Source organism: Astatotilapia calliptera, chromosome 5, assembly GCF_900246225.1.
Source record: "Astatotilapia calliptera chromosome 5, fAstCal1.2, whole genome shotgun sequence".
Classification (NCBI taxonomy): Eukaryota; Metazoa; Chordata; class Actinopteri; order Cichliformes; family Cichlidae; genus Astatotilapia; species Astatotilapia calliptera.
Window position 1 is genome coordinate 23,418,574 of NC_039306.1, and position 19,433 is coordinate 23,438,006.

General features: G+C 41.4%; 1 protein-coding gene across 1 annotated transcript in view; it reads right to left on the reverse strand.

The window, feature by feature from the left end:
• mapkapk2a (MAPK activated protein kinase 2a) overlaps positions 1–6,276 on the reverse strand; it is a 36,438-nt gene extending 30,162 nt beyond the window's left edge. Inside the window, exon 1 of the mRNA XM_026168295.1 lies at positions 5,390–6,276. Coding sequence (XP_026024080.1) covers positions 5,390–5,635 — 246 coding nt within the window. The 5' untranslated portion in view covers positions 5,636–6,276. The remainder of the gene's footprint in view (positions 1–5,389) is intronic.
• Between the last annotated feature and the right edge of the window lie 13,157 nt (positions 6,277–19,433).

Sequence of the window (19,433 nt, forward strand, 5' to 3'; positions counted from 1 at the left end):
CTCATTGGTGATCCTGGAACGATATTTAGTTTTTATTATGTTCATTTTGGAGAAAGCTGCCTCACAGCTGTATGTGGAGCCAAACATGGCAGGTTCAGTTCTTCCAAACTGCTCTTTCAGGGCCACATCTGCTTGGAGATCAATTAGTTGCATTTGAAGAGGCCCAGCATTTGCCCACTTGAAGTGCTGTGTGACTTCCTTTGAGAACCCTCTGACATCAGTGATGGCAAATGGGTTCTTTATGAACATGGTGAGCTGCTGTCCAAAGCTGAAGCTATCAAAACGTTTGCTGAAGTTTTCAATCAGCTTATCAACAAAGTCAACAAAAGAGGACACATCTCTCTGTCCCTGAACCTGTTCCTTCACTGTTGGGAAGTGTGCATAGTCTCCTTGCAGGTCTTCTTTGAACACTTCAAGTTTCCTCTGAAAGCAGCGGACAGCTGTCATCAGTTCACAAATTGAATTGTCCTTGCCCTGCAGCTTCAAATTCAGTTCATTCAGGTGTGAAGTGATATCAACCAAAAAGGCCACAATATCCATGTTTTTCCCATCATTTAAAAAGAGAGAAAAGTTTGTTGCTTTTTGACTTTCCAGCTCTTCCAAGAAAGCTGCTACTTCACTTCTGATGGACCAAAATCGCTCCAATGCCCTGCCTTTGCTAAGCCATCTCACATTGTTGTGAAGCAGAAGATCATCAGCGTGTGCATCAACTTCTCTGAGAAATTCCCTGAGCATGCGATGCTGACAAGAAGAAGATGCCCTGAGAAAATTAATCATTTTCATCATTGTTTTCATCACCTCAGCATACTCGTCTGACAGGGTGGAGCATAACACTGACTGATGAATAATGCAATGATAAGAGATTAGCTCGGGATTGTCCTCTTTCATTCTTGCTACAGCTCCTTTCTCTCTCCCCATCATAGCAGGGGCTCCATCTGTGGTTATTGAAACCACTTGGTTTGGCTCTATTCCTCGCTTTGTTAACATTTCCTTAATGGCCAGGTAAATATCCTCTCCTCTTGTAGTGCTGTGAAGGGAAGTTACACCTAGCAGGTCTTCACAGAACTCTTTCTTATCATTGTTGAAGAACCTTACATAAACTAACAGCTGAGCATTGTCAGACACATCAGTGGACTCATCTACAGCCAAGCCTACACATGGTGTCTTATGAATAGCTTCTTCCAGCTGGGATAGCACATCCTGAGCTAATAATTCACTTCTCTTTGTGGCTGTTGATGCTGACATAGGTATTTGCTTTATTTTGTCATGAAGCTCTTCTTTTTGTTTACCCTCAAGTAATGTTTCTGCTACTGCACTCATGTACTCTTTGACAACACCTGCATCTGCAAAGGGCTTTTTGTGTTGACCTAAAATCCAAGCAACTCTGAGGGAACATTCATGAGCACGTTGTTGGGCGGTGAAAGAACTGGTTAAGATCCTTGTGGACTGATCATATTGGGCTCTGAGACTGCTAATTTTCTGGGACCTGAATTCAGACTTGGGTGGGTATGATTGTTCAAAAGCTTTGTGCTTTGTCTCATAGTGGCGTTTGACATTGCCACTTTTAATCAGTGCCACGGTTTCTGAACATATGAGACACACTGGTTTGCTGCTTGCGGCCGGAAGAATGAACATATATGCGTCAGTCCATTCAGTCTTGAAAGTTCTATTTTCGGTGTCTACTTTTCTCTTTTTTGAAAGCGCCATAGTTGTTTTACCTCTTGTGACTCCCGCTCACGTCTTATCTCACTGTATCGTTAATCGTCTCGCTTGTCATTCACCTCTCACCATGTCTTTCCTCTCTCTGTCTCTGCACTCAGAGTTGCGATCGCCTTCAATGCGCAGATGTGATTGGCTAAGTAGTGTCACGTGGGTGGCATAACTCGCACACAATTGGTTAGTATGTTCCCTGGTCTAATACAATGTAAGGTTACTACTTAAAATTGAATCGCCCCGTCAAAATTAAATATAATTTAATATTTTGTTAACTATAGGTCCGGGTCCATATAGGATGGCGACTGGGTCCGGACTCGGACCCCGGTCCGCCTGTTAGTGACCCCTGTACTAGACTGATGACAACCTGGGCTGCTGTGTAAAGAAAAAAAGGAATATTTTTGCATGAACCACATTCTACACTTTGCTAGCATTTGTGAACAAACAGAGGGGCTAGTCATTAATGCATCCAATTTAACAAGTATCTGTCACCTTAACTAAACAAAGTTGGTAAAAAAAAAAAAAGCTCCTTTGCCATCTAATGGGGTGTTCCAGTGTTAGAGACTATGAATAGTCTGTAGTGGCTTAATGGATTGATTCAGGAGTTTATTGCTCAGGGTTGAGTCCATTTCTCAGTTGAGGGGTGTGACCAGATGGAAGTCTAAGATCCTTACAGTTGCAAAGAAAATTTTCAGTAACAGCATTTAATAAAGATTTGTTAAAAATGCTGGTAAATACCTCTGCTAGTTTGGTATTTGGTATTCTAATGTCAGAATTAAGGATGTCAGAATTAGTTGAACCACATCTAGTGATGTGTCAAAACATGTCATTAAGGATACAGGAGAGGTATTCAGATACTGTCTCTAAAGGGCAAGGACCTAATGTAAAAAAGCAGTTAGAGATTCAAAGATGTTATGACCCCAATGGCCACTAACCTGGGCTGCAGCTCTGACAGACAGATGCCACCCCCTTTCTGTCTGTTAATTTTTCTTTGAAGGGAAGTTGCAAACAAGCAAGGGGAAAAGTAAACAGATGACAGCCGGCTAGCATGGCTGTCACCCCCCCCCCCAAAAAAAGAAGTGGCCGTTTGTCAGGGTGTGAATGCTAGGATAAAAGAAGGCCACTGCTGCTGCTAGCACTGCTACGTTTGGTTAGCTAAATTCTACGAACACTGATGTTGTTTTTTGTGTAGCCATTTCCCTTGTTGCTAGGTTTCAAAAAAATTGTGGTTTTGATTTTTTGTGAAGGAGCTGCTCTCATGATTCACTGAGTGACAACAATTACTGGCCAATCAGTGGCATGGAGTCTGTTGACCTCACATTTTTGGATTATTTCAGATCACTTGGAACCTTGGCCAAGTAGGTATCTGGTGCCAGGTACTACCACATACTGGAAAACCCTACAAAATGGAGTTGAGTCGAGCCAAGCAGGTACTAGGCACTAGTGGAAAAGGTCTATTAGTCGCCAGAAACATCCCTAGTTTTGGTACTGAGGAAATTAAGAAAATAGATTTATTATTACAACATAAAATTATTTTACAATGATGTAAACAAAATTATTTCATTACCGATTCCCAAGTCTCCCTCTCACAGCCTGTCATTTATCCCTCTTAAGCAATTATCTTATAAGGCAGATGTGCAAAATATCTTTCAGTTTTGGATCATTTTAACTGACACCGGAAATGGATTTAATTATATTCATATTCCAAGATGTTATGTTAACCTAACCACTGCTTTGTCACTACTTTTCTAGAAAGTTTACACTAAAATGAATTACTCACTTATGAGACAGAATCTAGCTAACACTAGTTAGTTACCAGCTGCAGTTCATATATCTTTTCTTTACTTCTTTTGAGAAAGAATTTATATATATGTGGTCTGAAACTGATGGAAAATTGACAATATTTGCAAATGTGATTTTACCCTCCAGGACACATTCAGTCACAACCTAATAAGACTAAGATTTAATAAAAGAATGACCCAATATATTAAATCATACTTGGAGAAAAGTTCTCTACTCCCTCAGCCTTAAGCGCTCAAAAATCCTGGAAACAAATTAAGAAGTACAGAATTTCAGCCCACTTCTGTGTAATCTGTGGACCTTTAGCTTGGAAATTTTTTCACAGGGTGAACATAAAACTGATTTTTAATCGAGTGGCACCCATTTTACATGAATTACTGAGCAACTGCAACAATAATCATGGGAGCCTTTTGCCAACTTCCTTTCAGCTTTGCACTTCTATTGGATATTAAATACTGCTTTACTAGAAATGTTTTACACTTCACTGTGAACTGAGTCCACTTCCACTTTAAAAACGACAACTATATTCACATAAAAGGCAACTATAGTTTTACATGCAGCGCTATCAATGTATAAGGCCCCTGCTCACACAAAACAGCTGAGAAGACAATTGAGAAGGCCTGAAAGTTCAACATGACTTTCTAAGTTTATACTTGTTACAAGTGTTTTAACAACAAACAAAAACATGGCTGATTGACGGTTGCGTGGGAGCTTGTGTGAATTTGCTGTTTAACACACACACACACACACACACACACACACACACACACACACACCTGTTTTTTCAGGTTTTAGATTTGTATTTTTCGTTTTGTCTTTCCCTGACTCATTCACTTGTAGAAGATTTTGTGCAACAGTTATGTATGCTGACAATCTTAAGATTACACTCTCTATCATAATGATGGGGGGGAAGCCTTCAGTGATATTTAGCCTCACTGGATAACATTTCAGTTACTTGTGTGTTTATAACTGTTGTGACGTTTGTCCTTTATCAATCATTGACCAATACAGAAAATGATCTCTTAAGAGGTAGATCCTGATACTGCAGTGTCACTTTACAGCCACAACCCTAACAACCACCAGCCCCAACCCATACACGCTTTTTTTTAAAGCTACGTATGACATTCTTACCTTGTTACTCTACGTGGTGAAAGTGGGTGACAAATAAAACAATGACAATGTGAAATCAAAAAAACAAAAAAAAAAAAAAAAAAACAAAAAAAAAAAAAAAAACGCACACAACTGAGAAAAAGCTTTAACATCACATAGCAACCTCCAGTCACAAGAAGCAGCACTGCACACTTGAACTAGAGATACCTGTTGTGTATCAATTCATTATTTGCTTATAAGTTACTCTAGGTTCACTGTGCACCAGCTTATTATGATGAAGTTACATGTTCTAATAATAGGAGTTAAAAATCACCCGTTGGACAACATCGGGACATGTTTTAGGGTAAGAAATTATTGCCAAAGGTGATCAAAAATTTAATTCGTGGATACACTTTTACCAACATTGCCACATCAATGAAAAGGAAGACAAAAAAAAAACAGAAATTTGGTGCTCTGTAAAATGTAAGCACGCTGAAAGTCGAATTTCCTGAAAGTTTGAGGTCTTGATATGTTTTATCTAAACAGCAGGCTGCTAGCTAAATTTAATACTTTGCAGGACAACAAACAAGGAGAAATATGCCTAAATAATAAGTCTAAAAATGACACTGTGGGATAAAAATGAACTGCTCTGATTGACTCTGTTTGCCTATTAAAGCGTCCAGTGGTGTAGAATTGAACTTTAAAAGTCTTCATTGCAAAATAGTGACCACTGCATGAACTCATAGCTGGACAAAATTGTGTTGCTTTCATTACAGATATGACCTACCTTTAGGGCATACTTGTCGCCAGTGCTCTTCTGTACTATTTCGAGCACTTTTCCATTGATTCCCAACCCCAACACCTGGCTGGTCACCTTGTATTCGTCAGTGATTGCGTTCTTCCTGATCTGTAAGGTGGGTCTGGGCTGGAAGGAGTGGAACTGGCCCGAAGGGTTCTGTTGCCCGGCTGGGTTCTGCTGCCCCGCCGGGTTGGGAAACAGTGGTTGGTTCTGTGAGTTTGATAGCATGTTCATAGTTCGGGGCTGAGAGGTAAGCAGCCTCCCCTCAACAATACTGTTCTCAATACAGAGACCGAGTCTTCCTGAGTTAGCTGGCCTCTGACAAACTGCTCACCGCGTCGCGTCCAGGCCCGAGGAAAATCTGGCAGTAGTTCTAACGATACGGGTTCACAAAGTCGCTCGGTTAGCCGGTAAAAAGCCAAGTTAGCTAGCTAGCTATTAGCATCGTAGCTCGAGTCTTTTCTGTGATTCTCAGCTAACAACTCAGCTATCGGTTAGCTTATCCATCTCCGGTGGTGTCCGCCGTCCACCGGTTTCCTCAAAGAAAGCTTCAGGAACTTTTCTAAAACATCCTCTAAGGGGGCAACAGTGGCAGAGTTTTTTTTCCAGTCGATACCGTGAAACCTCTCGAGGGAAGTAAAAACAAAAATAACAGAAACACTTCACGAAAGACAGGCAACACAGGGAGAAAAAACTCCGATAGCAATAGCACGACAAACACACTTCACTTTCCAACGGACAGACACCCAGCAGGTTTAGCTTCTGACGTCATATGGCCGGGGCTTTTTTTCGGCGCTTAAAGGAGAAGTGCGCCAGAGGAAACGACTGGATTCATACAACAGACTGGAGCGTCGGCCAGGAGAGGGCACACGCACAGGCGTTTACAAGAACAGAGACTTACTTTGCCAAAAGATAATCTAAGAGTAGCCTGCATTTTTATTGTGCGTTTCCTGTGTGACAGTATGAAGCGTTACGCAGGTTTTAATTGCCAGTCTTTCAGGCAAGAGACCCCCCTCCAGAGTTTATTAGCAGTCTAACAGGGACGAAAATAGACACACTAATCTCTGACCAGAAGGACCAAAGTGCTATAGGTGACCTCAGCGCTAGAGCTTTTGTGCCTTTAAGTCTGCTGTTCCTACTTTCACATTGATTTGTTTTGAGAAAGGTACGATATTGGCGAATTAGAACCCAGATCTGCATGAAAGTATTGAAGTTACAGAGCAACCAGGATTGTACACACACATACATACACACACACACACACACACCTTGCTTTGTCTTTTTTCTGTATGTATGTCAAAGGGCAGCAATATATAAAATATTTTCCATGCAACTACTAATATTGTGACTGTCAAAAAATGAAACCTTATTAATTAGCCTAAAAGCAGCATTGAATGCTAACAATAGCCTGTGCAATCACTTTAATGCCTATCATTTTTACATTCTAGTTATTAAATGAAAACTTCCTCAAGGATATAAAATTTCCACTTTCAACACAAGATACAGATATAACATGGTGTTTTGGGCCGTACGTTTTAATTAAACTGTGGTACCTTTACAGTAGGCTGTCTCTGAGCCTAAATCACTGCAGCATTGTTGCATTTCAGAGGGATACATTGTGTTGCTAATCTGCAAGGGAATAAGACAGCACAATAACTGTGGAAAAGAAATGATTACAAAAAATGTTAGGATAGGGGAAGGCTTATGGTAACCAACATGACTGAGGAGGAAACTGAGCAGATGGGCCTCTGCAGGTCAGTCTGTGTAGGTTCTCAGTTGTCCATGTCAAGGTAGTCTTAACAGCTTTTTTAAAAAAAAGGAAGCTGGACTTCTTTAAGTTAGTGGAAACATCATCTAAGAGGCTGGAGAGACCTATGTCTTGAAACTCTAGTACAGTTGACCCAAGCTGTACATCACTTAAAGGAGAAAGGTCACTCTTTGAGGATGAGAATGTCCACATTTTAGACCAAGAAGACAGATGGTTTGAAAGAGGAATGCAGGAGGTCATTTATGTCCACTGTGAACAGCCATTGGTGAACAGGAGTGGTGGCTTACAACACCAGCTATCAGCCACCTACAATGCAGTTTTGATATCCCCTCCCTGGCGCTTTAACCCTCCCTCACACCTTGCCTCAGGTGACCTCAACAGGGTGGGGTGAGGTCTCAGTGTTTTAACCCTTAACCGCCATTGATGGTATTGACCTGTGCATTTTTTCACACCTTGGCTCATGTGAGAATTCAATTACTTCCAAAGGAGAGAAATCCCACTAGGCGCTAGGGGTTAAATACCTGGGTCTCTCCATCCTTTATTTTCAGAACTGAAGACGCTTCTTAGATGAGAGGTGACGCGTCTTCACAAACCTAAAGATGTCCACTTTCCTTCTTTCCCAGACTTTGAGGTGTATTCTTCATGTGTCCTTGAAACTAAAATAGTGGTCGTTGAGCAACTTTTAAAGCATCACTCTGCTCTGAAGTTCTGAAACAAGTGGAAGTGTGTTGAGGATATTCCATGCTTACATTCAGCTGTTCTGGTGAGTTCACTGATGCACTTAAGCACCTGGAGAAAAGGTCTCCTCTTTGTCTCCTGTTTGGCCTCTGAAATATTAAAAAGATAAAGTGTATGAGTGCAAGCAGTTTTTTTTTTTGTTGTTGTTGTTGTTGTTTTGTTTTGGGAGGGGGGGGGGGGGTTGTTCCAAAGGAACAGCAAAGTGACTTTAGCCAAATCCTGTCAAAATTGGTTCCCTTTTCAAGTTAATATGGTGTAGTACTGGCCTTGGCACAATAACAATGAGCCTGCAATTTGAACAAAAAACAAACAAACAAAAAACGTGCAGAAATAGATGAGCACATTATTTCTGTTTATTTTTCTGCCACTTTAATTTCTTACTACAGTGTCAAGCACTTGGTCCGGAACTAATGGCGGTAGAGAAGCTATAAATTGAATGCAGCGCCTCTTTTTTACCAGGAGATGGCAGACAAGTCTTAACGAAACGCCTTCCTCAGAGCATATTAATATAGGGTTTTTAATCTCACTGGAGAAGAATATGAACAGTGTATAGTGTACAATGTGGGTCACATTAAAATGTTTTAATATTTGTTTATTTTTTAACTTTTTCAAAATGTTAACAGTGATCTGAAGAGCTTGCAATGCTTTTTCCATTGAAATGCTTTGGTATGTAGTTGTGTAGTTCAAATGGTAATTAGCCAAATCTAAAAACAATCTGAAAAATCAGTTTGGAACGCCATCTTCCAACAATGTATATGCTTTGGTTTCCTTTTGTGCAAAGTATTGTTTATTTCAATCATGCTGCACCGGCTCTGAAGATTTCAACTTAAAAAGTACCTTTTAATAAAAATTGGACTGTTATTGAACACAAACATTATTGCAGCATTCATATGTAGTATACAAAAACTTCATGTGGTCATTCTCATTGTGCTTCCAACAGTCACAGGTCAGTTTGGTTAACTTTCTGTCTGTGAGTGGGATAGATTTCACCTGAAAGTGTTGCTGAATGAAATCAAAGTCTATTTCACTGCCATCAGAAATGAGAGAATACAACTAAGATATGTTTAATGTGTGAAATCAAGATTTTAAAGGTTTATCCAAAGTAGTGCCACATTATTAAAAACCTTAAATGGAAATACACATACACTCATCTGCCAGTAATTGGCTCACAATTATGTAGAAACGCCGCGTTTTATTCTAGTGACATATGCTCACTGACCACAACTCTTATTGGTGGCAATCATGCTGGTCTGAATATTTCAGAAACTGATGATATACTGAGATTTTCCCAGTAATCTTCTCTAGGGTTTACAGAAAAAAGTCTGAAAAGGTGAAAATATCCAGTGAGGCAGTTCTCTGGACAAAAAAGTGTGTCTCGTTGATGTCAGACGTCAGAGGCAAATGGTGAGCATATTTTGAGCTGATAGGAAGACTAACAGTAACTCATTACAGTCAAGGTATGCAGAAGAGCATCTGTGTAATAGCAGCAGAAGACCACACAGAGTGTCACTCCTGTTAGCTAATAACAGGAAACTGAGGCTACAATTTTACGCAGATTCATAATAAAAGATTGGAAAAACACTGGCAGCATTCGCAATAATCTCAGTCCAGAGCACCTTCACTATAGAAGAACAGGACAAAGAACTGTGATGCTATCATGTCAATATGGACCCAGATCTCTCAATAGGTTTCTAGCATGAATCTTTGCCACAAAAATAGGACTTTTATCACAGATCAAGATCCAAAAATGGTAGCTCCTATAAGCTTCACCATACAGACTTAAATGGTGGCCAAGCTCTGCCAAAGCTGATTTTATATACTACCTGGACACAGCAGAAGAAATGATACAGCTGTTTTAACCAACTGCTTCCTATTACAAGTAAGCTAATATGCCAGGGATAAAGGACATCTTACAAGCTTCATAAATTTCCAACCAACAGAAATTTTCTCTGGCATGGTGTACAGGCACATCTCTGTCTTTATGCCTCTTTATCCACAGTTATGTAAGAGAAGCACATCACATGTCCTGACGGACCACCTATATATATGTATGCAGAGAGTACATCTTATAAAACACTTTTGCACAAGCACGTGAACACACATACAGACTCCATATACCACATGCGGAATGTTTGAGTGAAGGCTCTGAAAATGGAAACGCTCGCCTGAGCTTTTGACAGCTTTGTACTGATGAATTAACACAGTCTCCTTACATAACTCGTGGAGTACATATAGTGTCTACCCAGACACTGGTCTGACCTGTTTATAACAATATTCACCTAGGGTTTAGTGTCCTGGCTCCAACCTTTCTTCATTATCAAAGCAACCTGAGTGACTATATGACACCAACTAAACATAGAAGATTTCTATCCATGGGTTATGCAGCAGTGTCCCAAAGTTTATCCTGTTCTACAAGAATCAGGAATGCGTGGCCGGTGCACAGGGCTGCACAGTTTGGCATGTTGACATTTTCCTTTTCTCCACTCTTTCCCAGAATGCTCCCTAGACACTCTCTCCTGTTTCACAGCACCTCTTTTAACTTCCTGACAGGGGCAGGAGGTGCATCTCCTTTCGTATTTCCTGCACCCCTCTCTGTTCTTCATTAGAGTGCATAAGTCAAAGCAAGTTTGGATCAGTTATTTCAGGCTGGCTAGAACCCATCTTTCTCAGAATAATCCTCCGCGCAGGGCTGAAACTCTAGCCGACTCTTGATATAGACCCATGGTCAGCACTGGCTCTGATATAGGATTCTAGCACCCGAACACTTCCAACCCTCCTGCCCAACATGGGACCCGATGAACCTGCTCACCCCACTGATGCACTCAAACACACACAATCAGACACACACCCGTTATAATGCCCTCTTATGATCTTTGTCTCCCACCAACTTTGGCTCTTTTCTCTTTGACTCTCATGTCTCTGTAATTGTTATGTGAAACAACAAGAACCCATAAATTAATGTTTTCCCATTTTACTCTGATTTAGCTGCATCTGTTTGCATGCAGTCTGATTTCACTTAGCCAAAAAACAATAATCTGTAGAATCTTCAACTAGAAATTCAGTTATTTCCATGCTTATGGTCTGGTTTTTCAGAAAGCCAATAATAAAATGCTCTCTCCTCAGGAGATCTGGTTTCTCTGTTCTAGTTTTGTTAGAAACAGATCTACAGTAGCTTTTAAAGACAATTTAATTTAATTTAGTAATTTAATGCATTACTGAAATTTCCCTTTCTCTAGCCTCCTTTCTCACGGTATCCCTCTCTTTCTCATGTTCTCAAACATAGTAGGTTGTAAATATCACAACGATAAGTCATAGTCACTAGCTATGAGGCAGTCCAGTCATGTGGCTTGTGGTGGAGTGATACAGCGTGTGCAAAGACACGTGCAGTCTCACTACATACATTTCTGGAATATGTCATGGTCTGTAGATGATAGTGTAAGCGTGAGTTAATTCGTGAGTTGGTGTGCAAGTGTGCTAACGGAAGTGAAAATAATTCATTAATTCATCTCATAAAGTAGTACAAGTTCTTTCACAATATTCTCATGGAGCACGTTTGTGTAGACAGTTTACACACTCACTTAACCAAGAGGAGACACAAATCGGTGGGTTTACATTAGAAAGGGCATCCGGTGTAAAATCTGCCAAATCAAACATACCAATCATCAAGAATGAGACTTCCATATTGGGTCAGTGCGGGCTATGTTAAGAATGAACAAGGTCCTCATTCTGTTCTAGTATTGGCCGAAGACAAAGGAAGAGGAATGGGGGAGGCATGTTTGAAGCCAACTAGAGGGAAGGAAGAAGAGATGGTTGAAGTGGTAGAGAGTGTCCCCAGGGGAAGAGAGTGGTGATTGGAACAGATGTAAGCTGATATATATTCAAAAAAGAAGGTGGCAAAGAACAGTGGGATAGTTAGGGAGATGAAGAAAGTAGAAAGTGTAGTATCAGGTAAATGTTAAGAGGTAGGAACGTTTCTGCTGGGTTGTTGTGGGGGGATGAAAAATAATAAAGGACACTCATTGGAGTAATGGCCCGTCTCGTGTCTGTGAGTCATGCCTCCAGTCAAATAACATCCATAACCTCAACTAACGGAACATGGTGTCAGAAGACAACTGGAAACGTTAGTTGGGTATAAGCGAAAGGTTTCGGCGTCGGTGCCAGGTTAAAGGTCAGCCATAGAGGAGCTGCGCGAAAAGAGACGTGACGTCATGAGTCAGTTTCAAGTCACCCCGCCGGAGACATTCACTTTTAGGTCCGACGACTGGACCAAATGGATAAAGCGTTTTGATAGATTTCGCATCGCGTCTGACTTGGAGACGCAAGCGGACGAAAATCAAGTGAACGCCCTTATCTACACTATGGGCGAGGAGGCAGGTATCCCTGCACCTGACTCCCGAAGAGGCGAGCAATTATGAGACCGTTAAAAGGAGGTTGGATGCTCACTTCGTAGCCCGAAGAAACATCATATTAAAGCGTGCGGGTCTAATCTGATTTCTTGGTTATATCCCAGCATCACATCCTATTTAGTAGGGGGGTGTAGTATCAGGTAAATGTTAAGAGGTAGGAACGTTTCTGCTGGGTTGTTGTGGGGGGGATGAAAAATAATAAAGGACACTGTGTCTGTGAAGGTTCTCAGTCATCCAGGTCATCGTAGTCAAAGGACACTCATTGGAGTAATGGCGCGTCTCGTGTGTTTTTGAGTTTTGCGTCCAGTCAAATAACACCCATAACCTCAAATAACGGAACAGAAAGAAAGAACAAAGGTGGTATGCTGATAAAGCTGATAGGCATAATTTGAAGATATGGGAACGTGTTGATGAAGCTAGGGTAAGAAACTATCAGTGAGAGTGACAATCGGTGAGCTTCATGCTTTGAAAGGACACTCCAGATGTGCTTTTTGCTTTCAGAGTGTTGATGGAGATGTATAGAGAACATCAGAAGAAGTCGCACTGTGTCTTTCTGGATCTAGAAAAAGCCAATGACAGGATGCCAAGAGATAAACTGTGGTACTGCGTGAAGGTGTCAGGAGTCACAGAGAAGTATGTGATATTTGAGGACACGGTGTTGAGGTGTGCAGGAGTGACAGATGGGTTCAAAGTGGAGGTGGGATTAAATCAGGGACTGGTTCTGAGCCCCTTGTTTGCAGTGGTGGTGATGGACAAGCTGGCAGATGAGGTCAAGCAGGAGTCTCCGTGGACTATGATATTTGCAGATAACATTATGATCTGTAGTGAGAGTAGGCAGCAGGTGGAAAAGAGCCTGGGGAGGTGGAGGTATGCTTTGGAGAAAAGAGGAATGAAAGTCAGCAGAGGCAGGTCAGAATACATGTGTGTGGATGAGAGGAAGAGAGGTACAGTATAAGACTGAAGCTGCAAGGATAAGAGGTAGTGAAAGCAGATGAAATTAAATATCTGGGGTCAACCATCTAAAGCATAGGTGTTAAACTCTGGCCCGCGGGCCAAATTTGGCCCACAGCCTAATTACATTTGGCCCGCGAAGCCATACCAAATTACTATTAGAGCTGGCCTACTGGTATTATACAGCTAATATATATATTGTTTAGTATATAGCATCAAGAGTGAAAGTGAAGGTTTACAAGGTAGTAGTGAGAGCGGCTCTGCTGTACAGTTTGGAGATGGTGCACTGACAAAGAGAAAGGAAGCTGAGATGGAGGTGGCAGATCTGAAGATGTTAAGGGTTTCACTGGGAGTGACTTAGTGCGTTAGAGAGGCAAGGCTGAGATGGTTTGGACATGTGCAGAGGAGGGACAGTGGATGCACTGAACTAATGATGCTAAAGATGGAGCTGCCAGGCAGGAGGGAAAATAAGAAGACCTTAGAAGAGTAGTAAAGGAGGACATGCAAAGGGTTGACATGACAGAGGAGCATACGGTGAGATGGAGGCAGATGATCTGCTGTGGCAAACGCTAAAGGGAGCAGATGAAAGAATAAAACATAAAAGCCCTCATGACAAAGACCAAACATTAAACTCACTTCTCTCTCTCTCCCTCTAACACACACTTATGGTACATACCTGTGGAACTAAAGACAAAAAAGGAATGCGTTAAGCATAGACTGACATTGACCTGCACAACGCTATAGAAATGCTGTATGCACATGCATCCAGACACAAAGGAAAACCATGTACGGCTTATTTTCCATGCAGTAGTTGGCCTCTTCTATAGCGCCGCAGGAAGCATGTGACCGTCACTGGAATCCCCCTTTCATAAGAGAACAGAGACTATATCACAGAGGTCCCTGCAGAGGCACGAGAGCCCTCATGGTCACATAGTCTGGCCTTTTTCAAACTGGTCCTCTGTGGAGCTGAGGAGGGATATTTTTAAGCTGGTAAAAGAAATAAGCAGATGAACAAGATTTCCTTCTTTCTTTCTTTTCTCTTTCATGGATAGAAGGACAACAACTTGTGGGTTTCATGTGTGACCAATTGCTCTCACGTTTTAGTCACATGAACATTCCTGTCCCCCTCTGCCCCCCGACCCCCCGACCAATAAACAAGAGACTGTTTGATGATAGGACATGATTATTTAGCCTACTTCTGCTGCCAGCTCCTCTTTTGCCCTGCTCAGCTGTAAAGAATGCCCTAATTTCAGTTCCACCCTACTAACAACCAGCCTCACACGCCCCCTTTTCATTTTACAGCTTTGGCCATCTCTTGTTTCTTTCTCACTTTTGGGCACACACACAGATATGCAGGTCTGATTCTGCTGACCCAGTGGCATGTGGCTGCAGGATGCTCCAGTTATTTTGCACAGAGAGTTTCTGCATTTATTGGTCCACTGGCATAAGGCCCACTTCCAACCAGACACAACAATTCCATGCTGCTTTTTTCCCCAATGATTCACTCCTGTCCACTGACCCAGTCTTGGAAAGAAGATACACTCTCACACTCACTCAGTTATTGCTGGTAGTTAAATCTGTCTGATACGACCCTAGGACACACTCAGCACCTTAAGATGACTCAAAGGGCTGCTTTGACCCCAGGCGGTTGTTATTTTGTCACGGATGGAGATGCATATGCAGAATATCCAAACAGCATGGTACACTAACCGCAGTTCTGCTTGTTCCTGAGATATCAACATGAAGCTCACAGTGTATGTTTATGTTTACATATTCAGTTCAGTTCAAGTTTCCATGCTTTAAATCAGTGTTCTCTCACTGAGCCAAGTACATGGCATGTTTATATATCAAACTTGGCCCGTTTCTCCTTTGTTCAGTCGTCCATTTAAGATCAGTTACAGCTGTAATAAAACATAATTAAGCTTCCAGAAGCCATGTAAAGGTGCAATACCTTAGGATCCAGCTATAAAAGAATTTATTCTATTTCACCAACCTGACAAGTTGTTTCAATACATGATCAAAGTCTAAGAGACATGGATGTCAGTAAGATAAAAACTCATGGTGACGTTACAGAGATTCAGTAACAGAGTTCTCTAAGTCAGTTTTAGTGATTAAATGTTTGGCCCTAGCAGATCAGCTACAAGTCCATCCCATCAGGCACTGGTGGAGGTGGTTGGTGTCCCTTGCCATTGCGGGAACTTGATTATGTGACTCTTGGATTTTTGTGTATATTATAGGTAATTTTGAAAATGAATGTGATGTCCTCTGTCCTCTGGAAATTTAATATTGGTAATCACAGGACTTTTGAACAAGACAGTGATTCCAAGCATATTTGTTGTTCACAGTAAGTTTCAGGAATCTCTTTGAGCATCTGTCTCAGTGCTCAGAATCCCATGAAAATAAAAAAATCTTTCATGGTATTTAAGGCTGGCTCGTAAATCACTTTATGCTCTGCTTCAGCGTAAAGTCTAGTTCACCATTAACTTTTTATAATTTTTTGAACATTTGGCAGAGACACAACTGAAGAAAAAACGCTTTAAACTTCAAAACAGTAGAATCTCATTTGTGTTGGAAAATTTAGAAAAAAAATATTAGAAGCTTTAAATGTCATGTGGACCAAAACTTTATTATTTTACTACACCAAAGTTCTGTGTTTTCTACCAGGTAAACCCAATATATATTATGGATCTTTTCCTTGACTGTTCACTAACAGCTTATATGATGTTCTGATTAAAGCTCATCTTCTGGCAGGTTAGCATTGTCCTGTCTGTCTGCTATATATGAGCCTGCTTAGCTTAGCTTAATAACTTTGTGTTACAGAAACATGTCATTTTAGGTTCTATACTAAATTATTTAAACAAGTCACTGTATGAATTTTAGTTCAGTCACTTATTGGAATTTGTTACCCTTTAAGAGCCAGGTTAGCTATTTCCCCAGCTTCCTGTCTTTATGCTAACATAAGATAAGCTAAACTAAGCTAAGCTATGTGGTTACTGGTATCAGCTTCGTTCTGCAAGTGTAAATTTCAGCTGTCCATCTTTTTTTCTCTCAGTCTGTGTCCCTGCCTCCCTGCAGGGGGGGGCTCGTAATCCAATAATCCATGTTAATCCAAACTGAGATTACATGAGGTGAAAGAGCCACTTTGTCCATGGGAATATGGTCCAGTTTAAATCAGCCCGACATTTTATATAGATTACATTTGCTGCATGTTTTGTACATAATCAAATGTATTAACATCTGTGCATGAGTGTTGATCTGTTATGGAGAAGAGCGCTGTGCTTCTTTTTAATGAACAGCTGTTCCTGCAGCCTAGCGGTGCTTCTTCCTCCCTCCACTGTGTTCTGCGTATTAGCAGAGGTCAGCCCAGCCAGTGCTCTTTAATCCTGCCAGTCTGATCCTCATCACGTTTCACCTCCTACACTCAGCCTACTGCCCCACTGCCCTAACACGTCTGATCGACTAGATTTGCTTCAGAATATTCCATATTCTTGGCGTACTTGCTCTGTTAATACAGCCCTAACTGACTTACAGCATCACCTTAACCTGCCTGCATCACACTTCTGCTGGTGTCTTATGATTGAAGAAAGAGAGCTGAGATGAATCCTAAGACATAACTTGGTTTAATGATCATCCTCTTTGTCTCAGCAGACATCACAGAGCTGAGAGAAATCTGCTGTGATTTACTGGACTTGCGGTCATGTGTTCTTAGAGTCCCATGCAGTTGCAATCCTCCACTCGGCACTATTTTTAAGCTGCCCAGCTGGCACCACCACCCCCCACACCACACATGCACACACCCACACTGATGTATGTGCTTGTGCAGGGCTGGTATGACCATTGCCTCTACTATGTCCTTGTATGGTTGTGTGACCCACACACCCTGCTAGTACAGCTTTCCATTCCTGGAGTCCACTCCTAAAACATACTGTATATTCCTCATTGCCAATATTATGTCCTGTCACGCCTCTTGCGTACTATTTGGCCTACCCCTGACATGCATATACAGTAAACCATCATGGGCATGCAGCACTAACAGAAACAACCACACCTGCTTATCTAGATGATGTGAACCCATGCCATCTTTACGGATAGATGACATAAATAGACCATTTTGGACTTTTAGTATATCCATACTGTATATACATAATATCTCCCTCCCTGCCTCACGTTCCCAGTGTATCTTTCACCAACTGACAGGATTAGTAACATTAAGCCCTGAACTCTTGAACCCAGGACTGTCAGGCAACACGACCAGTGCACTACCACTGTTAACTGCAGCAGGCCTCGCACACTGTTGTATGCATGCTTTTTTGTTCTGTGGTGAAGATGAGTCGAGGAGATGCATGCCACTGTCATATCTGCCCATTAAAAGTGAAGAAGATACAGTCAAGTGCTAGTTAGCTTCACTTAGTCTGAAGACTGGGAACAGTGGAAAGAGCAAGCCTGGCCCTGTCTAAGCAAAATGTTGTGGGTTATGTGCCAGACTGTTTCTTGGCTCTGTGTATTTTCCAGGAAACCAGCAGACACTCCATTTAATTACTTGCTCCAAACCAAAAAAAGAAAACTAAGGAGGAAAAAAAGTCAAAGGACACATAAAACCAGGAACCAGCAAACAAGGAACTGTCTTTTTTTAGTTAAAAAAAAATAGATTCATCAAAGAACACAATCTGCTATTAGGCGGTTTTAGAGGTGCTCTACTGATCTCTAGCTCTATAGCTACACTAAATGGCTAGAACTAAAACTAAAGGACTTACAAATCAAATGATACTGCCACGTCTTTTCTGTTCTGTTCATTTCTTTTTCTGTCTCTCCCTTTATTAGGATTTTTTTTACCCTGCTTGCGATGTTTAAGCAGCCAGTTTGCCTCTTAACACAATGCCTTAGGCCTTAATGTAGCACTAAGTCTGCGCTCAGCTGCCAGTGAAACATAAACATTAACACTTTGCAGAGCACTTGAATTATTAATGCTCAGCTGATGGATTGTGTTCAGTCGTTGCTTTAGCCTCTTCCAGTGTGTGTGTGTTGGTGTGTATAAGACAAAGGGGTAGGATAATACAGAAAGAAGAGGCTAATTCAAAGTGTGCTCTTCACTGTTTTGGCTCCTGTGGGAGACGCTGCTCTCCTCTCGTCAGTAGGTCAGGATGTTTCCTGTCAGAAGCAGACAGTAACAGCAGCTCCTCACACTCTGCCATGGAAAAAACTCTTAGGACAACAATCCACTCAGCAGCTGCTAACAATAGAGAGAGAGCTCAGAAAGAGGACATAGAGAAGAATGAGGCCAGTGGGGCTTCCCCTGAAGACGCAAACTTACAAACATATGCACAAATATCTTTGTACAACACTGGTGCCACCCTGTCCCGCAAACGCCAGCATATAATGTGCTGTGTAATACCTTCAGGGGTGATTTCAGTGGAGCTTTTGTCCCTTGTTACAAAGTAATGCAGTATGCCCTCTTCAAACTACAGTCAGTGTAATCAGCATTGAGCTGACTTCTCAAGTAGCCACAGATAAAGAATTACGGGTGGTTATGAAAGCATTCAGAGAACAGCTGGCCTGACTAAAGGACAGTAAATCGATTATCTTGTTGTCCAGTAGAAATACAAAATTGAAATTTCTCAGAATTCTTTGTTCCAACACAACAACACTGGAATACACAGATTCCCATACTTCGAAAGCGGACTCTGTAGAAGTACAAACAAGATAAACCATGTGACAGAAAGTGATGAGTCGGTGTTTACTCTGTGCATCTACTGATGCAAAGACAGTCACAACACACATGAATGTGTTAAATATATACAAGCAGCACCCGAAATTACTTTATTATTTACTTTACAAATGCCAAACCGCTTCCAAAACTATAGGCCAGTGAAGGTGGTGTAAATTGATTGTCAGTGCTGATGTTTACTAAAGGTTCACACCAGAACATGACTGTCTTCCAAACTCCAAAAATTCCCTGCTAAAGGTTATCCTGTCTTTTAAAGGAAACCCGAAACCCACCATAAATATACCATTTACCCAGCAACAGAATAGATGGGGCAAGAGTTTCCAGGCTGCAGGTGCCTTACCAGAAAACACGAGTCTGATGTTTTACTACAGATAACCTGCAGGTCGCGTTCTCTTAGCGACAGCTAAACATCGAGCACAACGTACAATGATTTGCTGTGCTGCC